Here is a 21,255-nt window from a genome sequence, read left to right on the forward strand (position 1 = left end):
AAGGCCTGTCAGCAACCAATAGCTACTGGAAGAGAGTCAGCGTAAGACTGACTCCTTGGTAGATTGATCATGCTCCAGGGAATGTTCCCACACCCAACAGTAACTGGACATCACAAATTGGACTGGATGAGGAGGACAAAAAAAAAAAAGACAAGAAGCTGGGTGGGTGGGGATAGATTTTGGAGGAACCTGGAGTGACAAATATGATCAAAATATATTGCATGAAATTCTCAAAGAACAAATAAAAATATTTTAAATAACTACATGGAAAAACCTCAAAGTTACTTCAATTCAAATTTGAAAGATGAGAACACGCTTTTAACATTAAAAGTATTAAGTTTAATAGTATCAAATTAGTAAGGCTATACAGAGAATAGGGACTCACAAACTGATGGACATATCTGTTTAATTTACTGGTAGACTAGAACCTACCAAAAGTTTAAAAAATTATTTACTGTTTTATGTATATAGGTGCTTAGCCTGTAAATATATCTGTGCACAGCGTGTGTACAGAGCCCATGATGATAAGCGTGTGATCTCCTGGAGCTACAGACAGCATAAGCAGCCATGTAGGTGCTGGGACTTGAACTCAGAGCACTTCAACAGTAGTGCTCTTAATCACTGAGCCATCTCTCCAGCCCCCATCAACATTCTTTTTAATCTAGGAATTTATGTTGCAGATATAAATAACCAAGCATGTTCTCTGAAACATATGTGATAACAATCAAAGAACAACACAGATGGGTAAATTATAGTTCTACCACATGTGATGACCCATACCTATATGCCCAGCACTCAGGAGGCAGAAACAGGAGGAGCAGAAGTTCCAGGGCCAGCACTAGTAGCTACTTGAGCTCCAAGCCAATGCAGTTCACAATGAGACCCTTGTCTCAAACAAAGACAAACAACAAGCTTGTGAAATAGCTCTGTGGGTGAGGGCACCTACCACCAAGTCTGACAACGTGAATTCAATCAGATGAACCCACACAGAAGAAAACCACTCCACAAAATTGCCTTCTGATCTCCACATGCCCACATTCACCCAGTGCACACACATACATAAGCAAATTTTAAGAAAAAAATTTAAAACCAGAAACTATCATATTTACTGCATCCCCATAAAGTGCTAGGAACAACTCTGAAGTCAACACTTTCCTGACACAGGCCAGGTCGAGGTCAGGAGGATCAGATGGGCAGTGACCTGAAGAGAAGCAGAAAGTGCTATTTTAGATAAGACAGCCAGGGCTGGAGGTGGTGGCTCACACCTTTACTTCTCCCATGGGACAGCTGAGCGGTTGAGCTTAACCTGGAGATGGGCTCCTCAGAACCAAAGACAGTTAAGGGCTCTGGAAGAGGTGATAAACTTTTGATCTGAATGAGACAAAGCACCTATGTTTTGGCTGTCTTCACGGTCTTACAATTATTGGTGCTTCTATTTCTTTATTTTAACAATGTTCAAATAGTGGGTGGACAGAATGAAACAGAACAGCAGATGTCACAGAGAACAGCAAAAGAAACAGTGTCCCCATGGCAGACACAACAAGTTTCCACTGCTTCGAAGGTCACATTCAGTGTTAGGGTTACACAAGCTACAAGGCTAGCTTCTGCTTAGAGAATAGCTTGCCATATAATTTCTATCTAGACATCTCCCAAGAGAAGGCAAAGGCAGAAGAAAAGTTAATGTGTTTGAAATTACTTTTTTGCAGGCCAAGGAGATGCTTCAGCAAGCAAAAAAGCACCAGCCTCTCAAGCCTGACAACCCGAGTTCAGTTCCCAGAGTTCACTAGGGGAGGAGAGCTGACTCCCTGAGAACTGTCCTGATGCCCCCCACAAGCACAATGACAGCACATACTTACATAGATACACATCACACAAAAATGAATACACACACAATAATCAAAGTTTTCAAATGTATCTGTGATGCTGACGATAGAATCCAGACCATGTGGCATGCTAGGCAAATGTTTTTCTAGTTACAGCCTGATTTAATCTTTTAACATACTGAAAATAATGAGCCCAAGATTCTTCATGGTCACCAAGCTCTATCTCAGCATCTCTGCACTGTTGTCCTGTTCATTTGCTAATTCAATTCTTCCACAATACTAAAATATTTTTCATATTATCTGTCCATCCTCCCTAACCCCGCAATGTACACAGGGAAATGTGTACATTATATAAATACAGGCTAGAGCTGACAATGTTCTCCAGAAAGTGCTCAGTCTCCTACTGGTTCTTTACTCCAGACAGGTGCTCCTTTTAAAATTCTTGTCTCCTGGAAGTACCACAAAGTTCCTACACTCTAGCTCATTCCACTAATTATCTGAAGTGGGCGGTGGGTACAGAAGACAGCTCAGCAGTTAAAACAGCTTGCTGCTCTTCCAGAGAACCAGGAGCCGTTCCCAGCAGCTACACCTACTGGCTCTAACTCTAGCTTCTTTAGCTTCAGAGGATCGGACTGACACTCGCTCCTGGCCGCCTTGGGCACTTTGCAAGCATTAAAACATGAACATAAGAGCGCACACACACACACACACACACACACACACACAGTAGGACAAATCTTTTTAAATATATCATTTATATGTCAGAATTGTACTACTTATTAAACACAAAGAAAGCTGGGTGCAGTGGCTCATGCCAGTTAACCCCAGGACTCAAGAGGGTGAAGCAATAGGACTGTGGGACAGCCATGCAGCACGTTCAGGAGGCAAAGGCAAGTGTGGCTAGCCTGGTTTACAAAGTGCTCCTGGCCAGCTAAGAATAGTTAGACCCGGTCTTAAAGGGTGTGTATGTTTGTGGTGTGTGGGGAGTAACAGAATAAGACACTCTTTACAGAAATTTTTTTAAAACGCAAACCAGAGATAAGGCCAATCAGAAAGCAAGAAATTTGTGAAAATAATGCTACAAATAGGAGAAATCCAACTAAAACAATGATGTCAAGAAAAATAACAGTTGAAACTAAATGTCAAACAAACACAACAGGAAGGGCTCAGTGGCAAACACTTGTCAAGCATTGAGGCTACTAAGTAAAAAATAACTTCCTGTACTAGTTAACCCACACCTGCGATCCTAGCATTTATAAAGGGACAGAAGGATCACAAATTGAAGGACAGACTGGTACACACTCCTCCTGCCTCACTTCCACTTCCTGAGTATTAATTTAATTAGTGCAGGTATGCATCACCATGCCCTGGGCTTCTTGCAGAGCAGGCAAGCGCTCTACCAACTGATTTACATCTCAGGCCAATTTCAGTTCGGTTTGGGTTTTTGTTTTGTTTTGTTTTTGAGGTCTTATTATAGCCCAGGCTGACTTCAAATTCTATTCCCTTTCCTCTAACTCCCAAGGGCTGGAACTAAGGCCTGAGCCACCCAAACCAGCAGATTCTATTTCAAACACCCACCCGGGCTGGGCAGTAGTGGCACGCGCCTTTAATCACAGCACTCGGGAGGCAGAGGCAGGTGGATCTCTGAGCTGGAGGCCAGTCAGGTCTACAAGGTGAGTTCCATGACAGTCAGGGCTACAAATGCTGTTTCAGGAAAAAACAAACAGCAACAACAAAGTCCACAGAGCTAATTTAAATGAAGACAGAATGGCAGCCCCCTCTACTTTTTTGGCTAGTCAAAAATATCAAATGGAAGAGTCCCCAAATGATAATAAAGTATTAACTTTTAAATGGCATGGCACACTGATTTAAGTAGCACAATGAAATCTTGAGACACCCATCTCTATCCCACTAGGAACATAAACCTCCCTCTGTTCAAATACCCATGCTACAATGTTAGTTACTGGGTAGCCAGCTCAGTTATTATGGAGGTTGTGCTCAAACTCCTTAAAACTAATGAGTAAGTCATAAGAAGCCCATCTTTCATTTCCTCTCTTAGGGACTTCATCACCTCACATCATCACAGGAAGGATACATGCTATGACACCTTGAGAAAGAGACACCATTTAGACAACCTTCACTACAGTCTACTGTTGTAACTGTTCTAGGATAAGGGGTTACTACTATGCCTAATTTCTAGAGTAAGCCTACCTATTTATTTGTGTTGGTGAATGTGTTGGAGGTCTGAGAACTGCTTTGGAGAGTTAGTTGTTCTTTCTTACTGTGGGTTCTTGGGACTGAATGCAGGTTATTAGGCTTTGCAGGAACCGATTCCGATTTTCCTCACTCAACCATCTCACCTGCTCCATGGGTAAATATTTGGGGGGGGGGAGAAGCTGAGGGCAGGGACAACGACAACAGTATGCAAAGAGTTTTATAGTGCCTGCAATTTCAGACATCAACAGTCTTGGAATGCATACCCTGCCCATAGAGAGATAATTATTGTATGGCCTATTTGACTCAGAACCCTTCTACTCGGTAACAAATCCACAAAGACACCTGCAGTACTTATTTTAACCATTAGAAACCAATGAAGTTGAGCCGGGAGTATATAGCCTTTATTTCCAGCATTTGTGAGGTAGAGGCAGGCATCTCTCTCTGAGTTGCAGGACAGCCTGGTCTAGTATCCAAGGCTACACAGTCAGACCCTGTCTCAAAAAAACAAGTGAACAAACAAAAAATATGTGCAATGTTACTATAAACTTAGAATCTAAAAGTTTGAAACATGTTTACTCACAAAATTACTTTGGTAAGCCGGGCGATGGTGGCGCACGCCTTTAATCCCAGCACTCGGGAGGCAGAGGCAGGCGGATCTCTGTGAGTTCGAGACCAGCCTGGTCTACAAGAGCTAGTTCCAGGACAGGCTCCAAAACCACAGAGAAACCCTGTCTCGAAAAACCAAAAAAAAAAAAAATTACTTTGGTATTCTTACAGTAGAATCACTCATCTGCCTCCTAATTTCATGTATGCTAAATGAAGTTTAATTAAAAGCCTTCAAAGCTTGTGTTACAAATAGAGTCACCAGTTCTAAGACTTTCAAAATGTTTTTGTTTTTTTTTTTGGTTTTTTTTTTTTTTTTTGGTTTTTCGAGACAGGGTTTCTCTGTGGCTTTGGAGCCTGTCCTGGAACTAGCTCTGTAGACCAGGCTGGTCTCGAACTCACAGAGATCCGCCTGCCTCTGCCTCCCGAGTGCTGGGATTAAAGGCGTGCGCCACCACCGCCCGGCTTTTCAAAATGTTTTTAAAATTTTTATTCATTCCTTCATCCATTCATTGAAGGGCATGCTAGTCTGTGCATGTGGAGGTCAGAGGAAAACCCGAGGGATTAGGACCTCTTATTCTACCATGTGGGTCGCTGGGTCAATCTCAGGTCATCAGTCTCAGCAGCTTCCATCCACTCAATCACCTTGCTGTCTTAGATTGTGAGAATTTTGGTTTCCTAAATATAGGGGGAAAAAATCTAAAGACATCATCAATTTTTTTTCAACAGTAACAAAAAGTGTAGCATTAATCTTTTTTTAAAAAAAATAAAAATTAAGTTTTTCGAGACAGGGTTTCTCTGTAGCTTTGGACCTGTCCTGGAACTAGCTCTTGTAGACCAGGCTGGGCTTGAACTCACAGAGATCCACCAGCCTCTGCCCCCGTGTGCTATCACTGCCTGGTTTATTTCTTATTGGTTAACAGCATGTTACACCTGTTAGTACAATTTAAGTCTTTAGAACATTTTTTCTTTTTTCAAGACAAGTTTTCTTTGTGTAGCCCTGGCTATGCTGGAACTCGCTCTGTAGGCCAGATGGGCCTCAAACTCAAGATACTTGCCTCTGCCTCCCTAGTGCTGGAATTAAAAGTGTGCAACTATTGCCTGGCTAACCATTTCTTTCTTTTTGAGACAGGGTTTCAGTCTGTACGCCTGAATGGCCCATGTAGACCAAGCATCCTTAAACCCAGAGGCCCACTTGCCCCTTCTGCCTCTGGGACTAAAGATATGTACCACCACACCCAGTCTAGGATGATATCGCTAGATACCCGATAAAACAATTTGTAGTAGTAAACACTGGAAGAGCACAGGTCAGCCCGTTACAAAAATGCACTAATGATCACCAATCTATATATTATGTGCACCCAGCTTCTCACCTTCAGCACTCAGTAGTACAATGAAGTGTTTCTTTTTCTGCCTTTCAAATGCAGAACCAAAACCAGGCAGTGGTGATGCCTGCCTTTAATCTCTGTGATCTGGAGGCAGAGGCAGGTAAAGTTCAAGGCCAGCCTGATCTACTGAGCAAGTTCCAGGACAGCCAAGGGTACACAGAGGGGAGAAAGGGGAAAAAAAGTGAAACCAAGAAAGCTCTTCAGCCAACCTAATTCATGGTCACAGTTTTCCAGAATACTTGTGTAAAATGTATTCTGACAAGATCCAACCTAACTGGCTACATTCACTTGTTAGCCTTGCTGGCAGGTAACTCAAGCTCAAAAGCTGTCCTCCAAATCCTCAGTTGTTTTCCTTCCCCCACTCTCCCTGCAATTAAAGCCCTCCTGTCCCATAGCATCATGTGCCTTCTCAGCCAGCCCTCTGTCACCCGTGCTCAGGCCTAGAAGTCAAAGGGTCTATCCTATTCCAGTGGCTTCACCCATTACATTCACCTTTTCCCTGTCATTCTCACTAGGATGTCCCCTTCACACTCTCTGGATGGCACTTTTCCTCCCTGCTACCAAAACTGCACTGGAAATACTGCCATTTATTTTTGAAATGTGTACCTGAGAAGCCTAGCCTGGAAGCCTACGGTCTCCTTGAACTTGCAAAGATCTTCCTGCCACCGTGCTGGAGTTACAGGTATCCCCACCCTGCTTTGCAAATACTGATGTCTCCTCAAGGGAAGTCTTATTCACTGTTCCTCAATACTAGGTTAAACGTCTGACACCATTCTAAGGGTTGGCAAAAGTCTGCGGAATAAATGACCGTCCCCAAAAGAATGATCATTACTAGTAAAACACACAACAATGGAAATGCTGAACATCACACACACAGGAACTGGAATGATCCAATGTACAGAAAAGATTAGCAGAGACCAAAATCCAAACAGACGAGGTTCTGGGTCAGAGTGGACACCACCAGAATAGCACTCAATCTAGATAACTTTAAATCTGTCCAGGACTAGCAGAGCAAATTGTTCCCTGCCCCAACTACAACTTTGTAACACCACAATTTTTCAGCACTCAACTGCTCATTAAGAGCCCACGTACCGACATACTTGGATTACTTTGTATTCTCTAAGGTATGCCAAATGAGGAGCAGAGGGATGACTGAAACCCGATAGTGCAAGTACCAAAAGCAGAAACAATAAGGGCGGTCATTTACACTTGTGAGGCGCTCGAAAACATGGCGAAACACTGCAATATGATCATGGAGAGCAAACTTAAAAACACACCCGTCAGCATGCAGCCCCATAGATCGGGACCCGCACAGAGCGATCAATCACCTGACACCAGATGAATAGGCCACTCTATACCCTTCTCACCCGAACTCTTCTACTCCCAGTCCGATTCCCACTACAGGACTCACCAGCCCCGTTCCCAGCAGTACAATCCGCAAACGGATACAGAACAGGTCACAGAATGGCATAGACAGATCTCTTCATGCCCGTCCCAAATGAAAAACAAACAAAAAAAACCAACAACAACAAAAAACCCAAAACCACAACCAACCAAACGGCTCAGTAATCCTAATCCGGAATTTCTAGAAGCCATCCAAAAACCAACCGCCTATCTCTGCGAAGTCAAAAGATGCTGACTCCAAAGCCAAGTCTCTAGCTCCTGTCCACCTCTCCTGATTATTCAGAAAACCCAGGGCTTTCCAGTTTGGAGATCAGCACACTACTCAGTAAAAAAAAGAAGAAGCGTCTGCCTGCAGGAACTGGCAATCGATCCCTCAGGGGGGCAGTGGCGCTCCAACCACCCGGCCAGGACCCAGGCAAGAGCGACAGGGCACAGCCCTTCCAGGGAGCTCTTCTGGGCTCTCAGTACCGCCCAGCGCAACCCGCCCCGGCAGTGACTGAAGTCAGGGTTGTGGCAGAGCTGGGCCTGCCCGGCCCGGGGGCGCGGCGAAACACGGGGGTGGCATTTTCTCCTCCAGCCCCCGGCTTCTCAGGCGGACCAGGGGCCTCTTCCCCAGGCCTCCCCGCCCCTCCACCCTCGGCCAGCTAGTCGGCCCCTCACCTGGCAGAAGCTCCGGCAGTAGTTCAAAGATGAGACCTCGGACACCTCCTGCTCCCTAAGCTCGGTCTCCAGCTGCCAGAGACACGGTCGCAGGCCAGGGGCTCCCGGCGCGGGAGAGGTAGGCCGATGACCCCGAGCCATGGACTCAGTCTCGGCTCCGGCTCCCGCTACCGCCGGAGCCTCAGCCCCGGCCCCGGCCCCGGCCCCGGCGGCGGTGGCGTCTCCCTTTCCGTCCGCCATCTTCCCACGGCCCAGCAGCGCGTAGGCAACCAAACCACGTGACTCCGCCTGGCCCCGCCCCCGGTAGCCCGTGGATGGTGACGCACTTGCTGGCGACGCTGGCGCCAACTTTATTCCGTCACTAGGACGCCGACTGTTGCTCCTCTCACAAGTCTCCACCGCAGCCGCCCTAGCTACAGCCTAGCAACGGCGAGGTTTTAGCGGCCCTGGGTTCGACAGGCCTTTCAGAGTCGAGGAGCGCCAAGGGCCTAGAGACAATCGAGATAGGAGAGAGAATGTGTCAGCCGAGCTGCGAGCCGAAGAGCGAGGCAACGGTATCCCAGAATGAATGAAGCCTGGATAAAAGCACCCCCGGTTGGAGGAAATAAACAAAGATTGTTAGGCCCGAACTGAAAACAAGCCCAAAGGAACTTGTTTTATTATGGGAATGACATTACTAGTTGCTGGAGAAAGGATCAGCCAAAATATATGGCGCTGAGATGGTTCTAATAAAAAAAAAAAAAAGACTTTGGAGGGAGGGCGGTGGCTGAGGAGGTCAAGACAGGGTTTCTCCCTGGCTTCTTTGGAACTCATTTTATAGACCAGGCTGGTCTCAGACTCAAAGGTCCACTTGTCTCTGCCTCCTGAGTTCTGGGATTAAAGGGTGTCCACCACCACCGCCCTGAAAATATGTAAATGAATAAACTATCAATATCCGAAGTTTATGGATTAAAGACTTAAAGAATGACCAGGCGAGCCGGGCAATGGTGGCTTTTAATCCCAGCCCTCGGGAGGTAAAGCTGACAGATCTCTGTGAGTTCGAGGCCAGCCTGGTCTCCAAAGCTAGCTCTAGGACAGCCAGGACTACACAGAGAAACTTGTCTCGGGGAAAAAAATATGCAAAACACAGCACACCCCAATATTAGCACCCATGAGAGTGGGGCTAGAAGATGCTGAACTCAGGTCACCGACTTCACAGCAAAAATGTCTTTGTCCCACCAAAAAAGAAGAGGAGGAGAAGCAGAAGAAGCTGTAATATCCACATTTCTGTGGCAGTTCTGAAGTCCCTAGCCTGCCAGAGCTTCTTTGCTGCACAACAGGGTCCTCACCAAAAAACAAAAACAAAGAAACCAAGCTGGGTGTGGTGGTGCCCTCTCACCACGTGGGTTGTGAAGATCCACGTCAGGTCCACGTCAGGTCTTCAGCCTCCGCAGCAGGTGCTTTCACTTCTAAGCCATCTAGCTCATCAGCCCCTAAGTTGATTTTTTTTAAAAAGAAATTTAAAGGAAAACAAACAAAAAAGTCAAGAGTTCCCCAGGCAAGAAAACAGTAAATATGAAAGTCATGAAGTTTTGTTGTTGTTGTTGTTGTTAAGAATGACAAAGCCCCTGCAATCACAGTGCTTGAGTGTGAATCACAGCAACTAAGCCAGGAGGAGCATGTGTTCCAGGTCATGAGGGGAGGGATAAGAAAGAAATTCAAGGAAGAACAAAGAGGAAAATGGAGAATGGCAAAGCCAATGTGGCTGGAACCCCGTGTGTGGAATGAAGCTGTAAAAACGAGACAGAGTATTTGTGTAAGCATGGAAATGATACGGACAAAAGGACTGGCAGGACAAACGCCCTTGAGGAGGCCAGAGGAGACAGTATCCAGAACACAACAAGCAGGTTGGTCTAGTATACAGATGAAGGGGTACACTTTTATTTGAACTGGAGGGAGTCTGTAAACTGGGTCCAGATGAAGGTAGAGGTATACTTCAGTAATGGGAGATTTGAGAGTCATGGCCTAAATGCTCCCCCACCCATGAAATATAAGTCACTGTGCCAATTAGTTGCTTGTGAGCTTAATACAAAAATAGAGTCATCAGGGAGAAGGGAACAGGAAATGCCTTCATCACACTGCCCTGTAGGCATGTCTGTGTGACATTTTGTATGTTGATTGATGTGGGATGGCCCAGCCCATTGCCGGTGATGCCACCGTTGGGCTGATGGTAGCTAAATATGAGCATGAAAGCAAATCAGAAACCTTCCTCCATAGTTCTGCCCTCCACTCCTGTTTGAGTTATTGCCCTGAAGATCCTCAGTGATCAACTAACCGGGACCGGGACCTGTAAGCCAGATAAACCCTTTTTATTCCAAGTTGCTTTTGGTCATTGTTTTGATCATAGCAATAAAAGTAGGACAATCATCAAGACCAAATTGGGCTCCTGAGAAAGAAAAAAAAAAAACCTTGTTCAAGTTGTTTCAGAATAGGATAGGAGAAACTACATACTAGATAGATACAGAGTTGGGGCAATGTTGAACGGCACTTCATTTGTTCAACAAACACTCATTGACAGTGTAATATGTTTCTGGCTCTGCCCTATAAAACACATCCTGAGTTTTGTATTCTTTTGTTCCCTAGATGTTACTACAATACAGTTAATTCGCATACACCTTTCTATAATCATATCCTGCCACATTCCGAGAAATGTGGGTCCTGAAACCCTAGGTAGGGTGAGCCAGGAAATGAGGAAAATGACAGCTACACAGACACCTACACTGGGATCAGGTGTGTGTGGTGGGTGGTCTCTCTAAGGCTGGAATCTGATCGAGTTTATTGTTGCAGCTCTGAAGGAGGAGTTAGCTAGTCTCTGTAGGAGGTCTCTCTGTAGACCAGTCTTTTCTTGTAAACATCCGGGAGGAGGAAACTGCAGTTGCTGGTCTTCACAGAGATTGATCGATTGTTCTTAAATACTTCGACTCCCAAGAAAAACTTAGATATTTCTCTCTAGCCTGGCCTTAATGGGTAGCAGCTTTGCCAACTGGTTTTCTTTCTTTCTCTCTCTTTTTTTTCTTTCTTTCTTTCTTTCTTTCTTTCTTTCTTTCTTTCTTTCTTTCTTCCTTCCTTCCTTCCTTCCTTCCTTTCTCTTTCTCTTTTTTCCTTTCCTTCCTTCCTTTCTTTCCCTTTCTCCCTCCCTTCCTCCTTCCTTCCTTTCTTTTTTGGACTTTTTATTTTTTTCCCAAGACATGGTTTCACTATGTAACCCTGGCTGTCCTGGAACTCATTTGTAGCCCAGGTTGGCCTAACTCACAGAGATCTGCTTGCCCCTGCCTCCCATGTGCTGGGATTAAAGGTGTGCGCCATCACTGCCCAGCTCAGCTTTGCCAATTTTCTATAGACTAATTAGTCTTGGAGTCCCTGACAGGCTTTGTCCATATCTAAAGATACATCTGCTCAGGACTCTGCTTACTCAGAGCATCCTCTGCTCCCTACAATAGCCTGTGTTATAAAAGGCAGTCCTCTGAGCAAAACGGCCACGTCTGCATCAGATAAGCTGTTCCTGCTTTTAAGAGTCCTTCAGAAAACAGCTTGTTGATTGCTGACACCTTTTCATAGAAAGGGAAAGTGGGGAGGGTCATTAGACCTCCACCTGTGAGTCTAGCTGCTCCTTCCAGCCATTTGTATGCAGTTCTTCCCTAGATGCACTTGGCCTCGGGTGTTAGAGGATATAGGCTGGGAGAGGGGGGAGGAGGTTCACTGAAGAGAACCTCTATGCAGCTATGGGAAGCCACATCTATGCTGGGTGAAAAGACTATCCAGTGTGGTAGCTTTGGGGTCACCCATGCTCTTACAAGTAAACTCTTATTCATGCTTTGTTAATAAGCCCCTTAAAACCATTGGTTCTCAGCTGGGCGGTGGCATGCACCTGTGATCCCAGCACTCTGGAGACAGAGGCAGGTGGGTCTCTGTGAGTTCGAGGCCAGCCTGGTCTACAAGAGCTAGTTCCAGGACAGGCTCCAAAGAGAAATCCTGTCTCAAAAACCAAAACAACAGGGCTGGAGAGATGGCTCAGAGGTTAAGAGCACTGGCTGCTCTTCCAAAGGTCCTGAGTTCAATTCCCAGCAACCACATGGTGGCTCACAACCATCTGTAATGAGATCTGGCACCCTCTTCTGGCCTGCAGGCAGACACACAGATAGAATATTGTATACATAATAAATAAATATTTTAAAAAAACCAAAACAACAATAATAATAAAATTAAAAAAATAAATCATTGGTTTTCCAGGGTGGACTTTGACAGAATTGTGCTTTGGTTTGTCAATGGGCTCTTATGAAGAGGGTAGCTGCTGTTTCATGACTCCCTACGGAAGGAATTCTTCCAGCATCCTAGTTCTGTTAGAATAGATAGCTAAGTAAACACAAGCAGAAGCGTGGAAGCTGTCCACCTCTTCTACAGTTAGAGACCAGCTGATTGGGTAAGCAGAGACTTAGACCTATACTAACCCAGGAAACAACTATATCCTGGTAGCTGGGTGGGATGAAATAACCCTTTGTAGCTTGACAGCTTTGATGCTGCAAATATGTTCTTCCCATCCTGCAGAAATACAGGCACTGTGACACTTTCCCAGTGACCATACAGGACACCGAAGGACGTCTTGATAAGGAGAAAATGTAAAGGAGCAGAAGGACACCTTGACGTTTGGAGCATATCAGAGTAGGCTGACGTGAAGGCAGTACTCAAAGAAAGGAACTAACAGTGACCTCACAGGAGGGGACTATAAGAACCATCTTAAAAATCCACAGTGCAGAACCCAATGGGCTGCTGTTCACTCTCCCTTTTGGCAGCCTGCTCCACATTTGCCTGGAGTGTATTTTGTTTTGCTTCGCTAAATAAACTTCTCTTAAATTATGTGTCTCAATTGAATTCTTAAGAGAGAAGACAAGAAGAGAGGAGAAACATCCCACACATGTTCCCCTTGACTGAAGCTGGGTATTTCTCAGTACACTTGTATTAACACTTAGAAGATAAGAACATAACCCAGGTGTGATCATCTTTAATCAGAACACTCTGAGGGCAGAGACAAGTCGATCTCTGTGGGTTTGAGATCAGAATGGTCTATATATCAAGTTCCAGGCCAGCCAAGACTCTATGGTAAGACCCTGTCTTTGTTTAAAAAGACGTGCAGGCGTGTGTGTGTGTGTGTGTGTGTGTGTGTGTGTGTGTGTGTGTGTCGGGGGCGTTCAGTGAGATAGATAGTGCCGCTGTTCTACATTAATCTGAAAAACAGTCATTGGATTCACCCATCCCTTGGATGGCCTGGCAGATGGAACCAACACCAGTTCTTTTCTTTTTTTCAACATGTTTATTACAACAGATACAATTCACATCTGACTAGCTTTGTTTCCTTTTCCCCTCCCACAACCACATTCATTGGGCCACTTCCTTATATTTGAGCCGTCTATGCACTTTCAGCACACTTGCCGAGCAGTACTTTAAGTCCATTCTTATAGGGTGCAAATGGATTTCAATCATTTATCCAAACGTGGGCTATGCTCAACCATTGCAACTTCCAGGAATGAGAAGGCTCTAGAAAAGTGCCACAGCAACAGTGCCCTAAGAAAAGAGAAGAGCACCTTAAAAAATGGATAAAATCAGGCCAAGAACTTTAGAGGGAATGGAACATACAGGAAATGAAAACATTTATTTGCAAAACAAGTGGAGTAGCACTGCTCCTGGTCAGGTCTAAGTGCGGAACGGTTGTCTCATGATATTTGTACACTGCTCAAAATTGTATCCTTAGACACAGATCGCCTGGCGCTTGCACTGGATTTTTGAAAATGCAAGATTTCTAAATGATAAATTAACCCCCCAAATTTTTTTCTTTTTTAAAAATAAGCTAATTTTGCAGACAGGTTTTCATGTAAATGCTAGGTATTTAGCCACTTCAGCATTGGTTAGTTTTGGATGTCTAAGCTCTGTTACACATGGCTTCCCATGGCTTCACTCTACAAAACATATTTACAACAGATGAAGAACAAGAAATCTACACTTCAAGGGTTTTACAAATCAATCTTGTATCCTTCTCCTGAATTGACTCTCACAGATCCCCGTTCCCTGTTATTTCATTTGCCCAGCTTAACGGTCCACTTAATGCAGCTCAAAATGTTATGACTGGGCAAGAGATTTACAGTTCCTGTAGGATATCATGTGCAATTATTCACATCTTCTAACCATGAAGGAATTCTGAAGTTTTAGCTTTTCGAGTTCCTTTATTTGTTGTCTCAAAAACAGTATCCTCTGCTCTCGCAAAGTTGCTTGAATTTCACATGCTCGAACTAAAGATCTCAAATTTTTTTAATTCAGTACATATTTCTGACATGTGAATACTTCCCATATTATGGGCTTCTTCACGCAATCTTGATGCCTGTTTCTCTGCATGGTCCGCAGGCCACCCTTGAACATGTTTTATGAGATTGTCATTGAAGTGTGCTGCTAGTGTAGGTGTTAATGAATTCGCAGGCCGAGCAGATGCATTCTGTGGCCACAACTGTTGCATTTGATGCATTACTACTGGAAGTATGATTTGGACCAGGTGATGGACTTCTCTGGCTGCTTAAGCGCTGAAGACTTTGTGGAGAGACAGGCTCATGACCCTGCTGCTTGTCAGCAGTTACAGGCTGCTGTGTGGCCGATTGGGATACCGGTCCTTGCTTAAGTACTGGAGTACTAACCTTCGGCTCTGATGAAACAGGTGGAGTACTAATCAAAGGTTTGATAGGGACTGTGTTAGCCTGAGGTGTGCTTATTCTTGGAGACACATAGGAACTTGGGAATGAAGCATCGGACGTTAGAGACCTTGGAACCTGATTAGATGGCCGGGCTTGTGTAGAGAGGTGGGCAGCTTGAGAAATCAGGGAGATGATGTTGAAGGCAGATGGTCCAGCAGTAAGAAACTTGTGGAGGATAGACTGCAGGGAAGCATGTGTCACTGCTGCTGTAAGAACTTCATTTATTTTGGATATATCCACATTAGAATTATTAGCTGTAGCGTGGCTTGTAAAGCAGGAAGCAACTGTCTAAGAAGATTTGGATCCTGAAGTAAAGGAGGTGTTGGTGATTGTGGAACAGGAGAAAGGTACTGTTGAAGCAGAGTTTTTAATTCTTTTTTTTTAAAGACAGGGTTTCTCTGTAGCTTTGAAGCCTGTCCTGGAACTAGCTCTTGTAGACCAGGCCGGCCTCGAACTCACAGAGATCCGCCTGCCTCTGCCTCCCAAGTACTGGGATTAAAGGTGTGCGCCACCACCACCCAGCCCAACACCAGTTCTGAACTGACCATTCAACCTACCTGTTCTGGTGAAAGCTTCACCCCAGCCCCTGGCATCCATATACCTAAAGAGTCTTGAAATGATCTGGTGGAAATTCCACCTCAATCCTCCTCCCTCATCTCTCTCCAAACCCTGCCACATTTCAGAAAGCCCACCAAATAATGACCCCTTCCCCAGATATGCTCAAGACTATGCCGATCGGGTATTTAAACTGCCTCCCTCCCCCCAAAAACAGACGTGGTTCTCTGATCTCTCTTTCCTGTCTCTTCTCTGAGCGGCTGGAAAATCATCCGGGAGTGTTTTATCCATTAAACCCTGGCTTTTTAAAATTTGGTTTGATTTAGTCTGATTTGGATTGCTGTGTCGGCGGAGAGGCTTATGGGGTGCCGAAACTTTTCACTACTCATGTCTGTTAGTCAATTTTATGCCACTGTCACAAATGCTGAAGTTAACTTACGAAGAGAAAAGCTCATTTGGCTTCTATTTAAGAAATTTCAATCTGTAATAGGTTGGTTCCATTGCTGGCATATCGAGGTAGGAAACTCAAGGTTTAATAAAACCTCACTACATAGCCTAGAAATAAAAAGGGAGAAGATGGTCTAGGTCCCCAAATCCCACTTTAGGGTGCATTCTCTATGATCTCAACACCTTCCAATACCTTTCTAATACATCTATAATTTCTGACCTGGGGACCAAGCCATGGGCTCATGGAGGATACTCAAAATCCATATTGTAAATTGGTCATGCTCATTGGGATGGAGCTGTGCTTTGGAGTGTTTGTGTTGCAAGATCAAGGCTGATGAAAAACTTTTGCTGCCCGATAAACCTTTCCACCGATGCAATAATCCAAATTAGACTAAATCAAACTGAATTAGAAAAAGCCCAGGTTTAATGGATACTAACACTGCCAGGTGACCTTCCAGCCCCCAGGGATAGAGATGGGAAGGAAGACTGGAAAGCCACGTGTTTGTTCTCTGGGTTGCAGTTTAAATACCCTGTGGGGATGGTCGTGAGCATCTCTGAGGAGGGGTCATCATTCAGAGGGCTTTCTTGGGGGTGGAGTCTGGAGTGAGGCAACTCTCAGGGGAGAGGGCTTCGATGGAACTTTCCACCCAAACATTCCAGACTCTTTGGGTATATGAATGCTAGAGTCTGGTGTGAAGCCTTAACCCAAACAGCTATGAACTCTTTGTCACTGTTCTGCATCAGAGAAAATTAGCATTGTCTCTCTAAGAAGCAGCATTGAGACTGGGTTTCTTTCTCACTTTAAGGTAGAAAGACGTATGCAGAGCAGAGGAATGCTATGACATCAAATGAGAAAAATCCATATTGGTAGTGCCCAGAACAGGATCAGACGCGTAGTAAATGTTATCACTACCCTTCTCAGAGGGTGACTTTAGTTCCCCCTTCTCATAGGCTATCCACACGTAACCGCCACCATGGAAACTGTGTTCATGACTTTGTCTTGTGCATGACAGTGATTGAGGAAACAGTCCATGCTGGGGATCATTAAAGGAGCTGGTCAGGCTTCAATTTGGGATTTTTCAAGTTTAAGAACTTTTTCATCTAGCTGCTAATCAAGTCACAAGAGTCCAATTTACTTACTGATCCTAAGAAAGCTATTGGCATCCCTATAGGAAAATCACTTTGGGAACAGAATTAGTAATGAAGTTTCATTAGAGAAGGTGGGGTAAGTGTAGCAAGAACAACAATCACCCCTCTCCTCCTCTTTTTTTTTTTGATATTTATTTATTCTGTATACAATATTCTGTCTGTGTGTATGCCTGCAGGCCAGAAGAGGGCACCAGACCCCATACAGATGGTTGTGAGCCACCATGTGGTTGCTGGGAATTGAACTCAGGACCTTTGGAAGAGCAGGCAATGCTCTTAACCTCTGAGCCATCTCTCCAGCCCTCCTCCTCCTCCTCTTTTAAAAAGACTTATTTATTGTTATTATATGTGAATGAGTATTTTGTCTGCATTTATGTCTATGAACCACATGTGTGCACGGTACCCAAAGAAGCTGTTGAGTGCCTAAAATTGGAGTCGCAGACAATGACTAGCCACCATATGGGTGCTGGCAACTGAATCAGGGCCTTCTACAAGAACTTCTAGTGCTCTTAACCACTGAGCCATCTCTCTAGCCCCAAAGATTTTTTTTTATTTTTATGTATGTATGTGAGTGTATGTCATGTATGTGAAGGTGGTCATGGATGCCTGCAGAGGGTGACAGGTCCCCAGGAGCTGGAGTTGCAAGCAGTTGTGAGCCATCAGATTTTAGTACTGTAATGGTCTGTCCTGTCCCGTTAAGAGACAAGCCCTGCCCGCCCTTCCCCCAAGGTAGGCAAATCTTCCTTCTATTCTATAGTGTAGTTATACCTAATAAACAGCCCTCAACTGCTCAGAGATCTGGCGAATATGACATTTAAATATTTAATTATTAAAATTTTCATGAGAGAGCAGGACATCAGTCTTTGAGTCACAGCAGCGTTGGTGGTATTGATTACCTGGGAGCAAATTAAAAATGGGTGATGTTGAGAAAGGCAAGAAGATTTTTGTTCAGAAGTGTGCCCAGTGCCAACTGTGGCTTTCTAATCAACAACTCAAGTAAAATTTTATGCTTCTCAAAGATCTCTGATGCAGTTTGACAGCTTAGAGGTTCTGTCAGTTTAAAAGGATAAGCTCACCAAACAAATTTCAAGTTATTAAGGAGTGTACCTGCAAGTTATAAAGGTGTGAGGACAAATACAAGTTAATCAAATTTCTCTCTCATGCTACCTTCCATAGTCTTTTTTTTTTTTTTTTTTTTTGGTTTTTCAAGACAGGGTTTCTTTGGAGCCTGTCCTGGAACTATCTCTTGTAGACCAGGCTGGTCTCGAACTCACAGAGATCCACCTGCCTCTGCCTCCGGAGTGCTGGGATTAAAGGCGTGCGCCACCACCGCCCCGCGTTCCATAGTCTTAAAGATATTTTTATTATGCAAAAATATCTGTCACAGTCATTCTGATATAAATATGCTACTGTTTAAAACTTACATTTTCACAAACCCAAAGAATTCTTTTTTTTTTTTGGTTTTTCGAGACAGGGTTTCTCTGTGGCTTTGGAGCCTGTCCTGGAACTAGCTCTGTAGACCAGGCTAGTCTCGAACTCACAGAGATCCGCCTGCCTCTGCCTCCCGAGTGCTGGGATTAAAGGCGTGCGCCACCATCGCCCGGCCCAAAGAATTCTTGTGAGTTCCAGGGAGCCAAACTGAAGGATCCACCTTAAACAGGTCAGATACACCCCTCTCAATTCCTTGGTCCTAATTTTTTTTTTCCTAAACTTAACTTTGTCCTCTGTTCTGCCAATACCTTAAACAGGTGTAAGAGACACCAGACATTTCCATATCACAAATACCAGACAGGAACAAACAGACCAACTATGCCAGGATGTGACCAGCACCCAGCTTTTTCAGGTTCCACCATCCCACCAAGATGACACCCACAAATAAGCAGGAAGCAGTCTTGAGAAACTGCCCCCCCCAATTCCTTCAACCTGTTGTGCCTAACCTCTTGCCTTTTTAGTATAAAAAAGAGATGGGAATGTAATGGTCTGTCCTGTCCCTTTAAGAGACAAGCCACACCTACCCCCCTATCCTTGTCCACCACCCAGGCAGGCAGATCTTCCTTCTGCTTCCAGCCTGAGCTCTCTTCCTTTTCAGTCTCTCTCCAAAAGAGGTAGCTGCTGCCATGGCTCCTCTCTTCTCCCTCACTTCCCCCCTCTCTCTTTCTTTCCTTGCCCCCCTTCTTCTTCCCTTTCCCCTTCCCTTCCATAACCCACTAAATAAATATCCAACCTCACTCTTCATGGCATGCCTATCTGTCTGTCTCTCACCCACTGCAGCTGCAGCTCTTCCTGGGACTAGCTGCCCCACCACGCAGCTCTCACCCGCTACACAGCTACCTACCTGGGACCCCGCTGCCTTTGTGGCCCGTCATGGTCTCATGGCCTGCTGCCCATTGCCACCACTCAGGGACCTGCAGTCTTTCTGCAGTATTTTATTTTTACCATAACAAGTACTAAATTCTGAACTCGGGCCCTCTGGAAGAACAGAATGTGCTGCTCTTAACCTTTGAGTTAGCTCTGCAGTCTTTTCTTTCTTCTTCTTTTTGTCCTCCTCCTCCCCAATCCTTGCTTGCTTGCTTGCTTTCATATTTATTTATTTATTTATTTATTTATAGTCAAAGTTTAACTATGTAGTCTTGGCTGGCCTGGAGCTCTTTGTATAGCCAAGTGGCTTTGAATTGCAGATATTCCTGTCTGTGCCTCCCAAGTATGCAAGCATGCTGCCTGGCTTTGTTGTTTTCTGAGGACCTTGATGTTACCCAGAATGGCTAAGAACTTGTGGTACTTCTACTTCAGTGTTCTAGGTGATGGGGATTACAGGCATGAGTCTTTTTTTTTTTTTTTGGTTTTTCGAGACAGGGTTTCTCTGTGGCTTTTGGAGCCTGTCCTGGAACTAGCTCTGTAGACCAGGATGGTCTCGAACTCACAGAGATCCGCCTGCCTCTGCCTCCCTAGTGCTGGGATTAAAGGCGTGCGCCACCATCGCCCGGCTCAGGCATGAGTCTTTATACTCTATTTTGTCAAGGTGTTTTTTGCTGTCTGTTTGATCTTTGGAGACTAGGTACCCGTCTGTTTTGATAATCAGCTGTCCAAGAAATTACCTGCTTAGGTTGGCCAAGGAGTTTATCCACACTGCCCCCTAGGGGAACTTGTTTCTGAGACAACAGACTCTGGGCCCAGGTATGCTTAAGAATCTTTTAGAATCTTTGTAACCTTCTCAAACACACTGGAGACAGACAAAACTCCAAATCATCCCTGAAATTGGCCCCATCAGAGTAGTGAACCACAGATAAAATATGCAGGGGTTCAGGAAGAAACTAGACATCAAACAAACTGATTCCCAATCAGCAGAGTGTTCATGGGAGTTTCACCTTTCTCATGGAACTAGGGAGGGGACCTGATTGAGAGCTTACCTCTATGCTACATAAGCATGAAAGGGATTATTCAGAGCTTGGTAGGGGTGGGTATTTGTTTTGTTTCTTAGTTTTTGTTTTTTCAGACAGGGTTTTATGTGGCCCAAGATTGGAAACTTACTATATAGCCAAGGGTAGACTTAAACTCTTCATCCTCCTGGCTCATCCTCTCAAGTGCTAGGATTATAGGCATAAGTCACCAAGTCCAAATTATGTAGCACTGGGGATAAAACCCAGGGCTTCACATACATAAGGTAAACATTCTACTAACTAAGCTACAGTTCCAGCCCAGAATGTGTTGTGTTTTCAAGCACTGCTAGATGTATTCTATGCTTGTGTTAGCTGTTAGTGAGGTCACAGGTACTTCTGAACACAGGGTTGCAAGAATAATATCAGATAACAGATTCATATTAAATGCTAATATGATGCCTGATATACCTGAACACAGGGTTGCAAGAATAATATCAGATAACAGATTCATATTAAATGCTAATATGATGCCTGATAATCACAATTGCTCAAGAAGTCACAACTGTTCCTTTATTATGTCCTGTGACAAATTTATTCTTTAATAATAGAGTCATAAAAAATGAGTTAGCACCAGAATGAACTCTGCAATCTTTTTCTAGATAACCCTTGTGCTTTGCTCAGCATTCTGTGAAAAATTTCCCAATTCTGCCCATTGAAACCAACTCCAAGGACCTCCACTCCATCACATCCCAAAAGAGAGCTCATCTCTCACTTGTTTTTCATATCTTTTCAGTCATGAAGAGTTCAGTGTCTCCTGATGGGACTGCTTTAAAACAAAATGTAGCAAATTTCAAATGAAGCC

The 21,255-nt window shown here is 44.5% G+C and overlaps 1 protein-coding gene and 1 pseudogene across 1 annotated transcript in view; both read right to left on the minus strand.

The window, feature by feature from the left end:
- Positions 1 to 8,447, minus strand: part of Rlf (RLF zinc finger) — a 70,324-nt gene extending 61,877 nt beyond the window's left edge. The window contains exon 1 of the mRNA XM_075945047.1: positions 8,096 to 8,447. Within this exon, the coding sequence (XP_075801162.1) occupies positions 8,096 to 8,335 (240 nt within the window). The 5' untranslated portion in view covers positions 8,336 to 8,447. The remainder of the gene's footprint in view (positions 1 to 8,095) is intronic.
- Positions 8,448 to 14,202: 5,755 nt separating this feature from the next.
- Positions 14,203 to 19,382, minus strand: LOC142833324 (WW domain-containing adapter protein with coiled-coil pseudogene; annotated as a pseudogene).
- Positions 19,383 to 21,255: the final 1,873 nt, after the last annotated feature.

The sequence above is a fragment of the Microtus pennsylvanicus genome, chromosome 13, assembly GCF_037038515.1.
Source record: "Microtus pennsylvanicus isolate mMicPen1 chromosome 13, mMicPen1.hap1, whole genome shotgun sequence".
Classification (NCBI taxonomy): Eukaryota; Metazoa; Chordata; class Mammalia; order Rodentia; family Cricetidae; genus Microtus; species Microtus pennsylvanicus.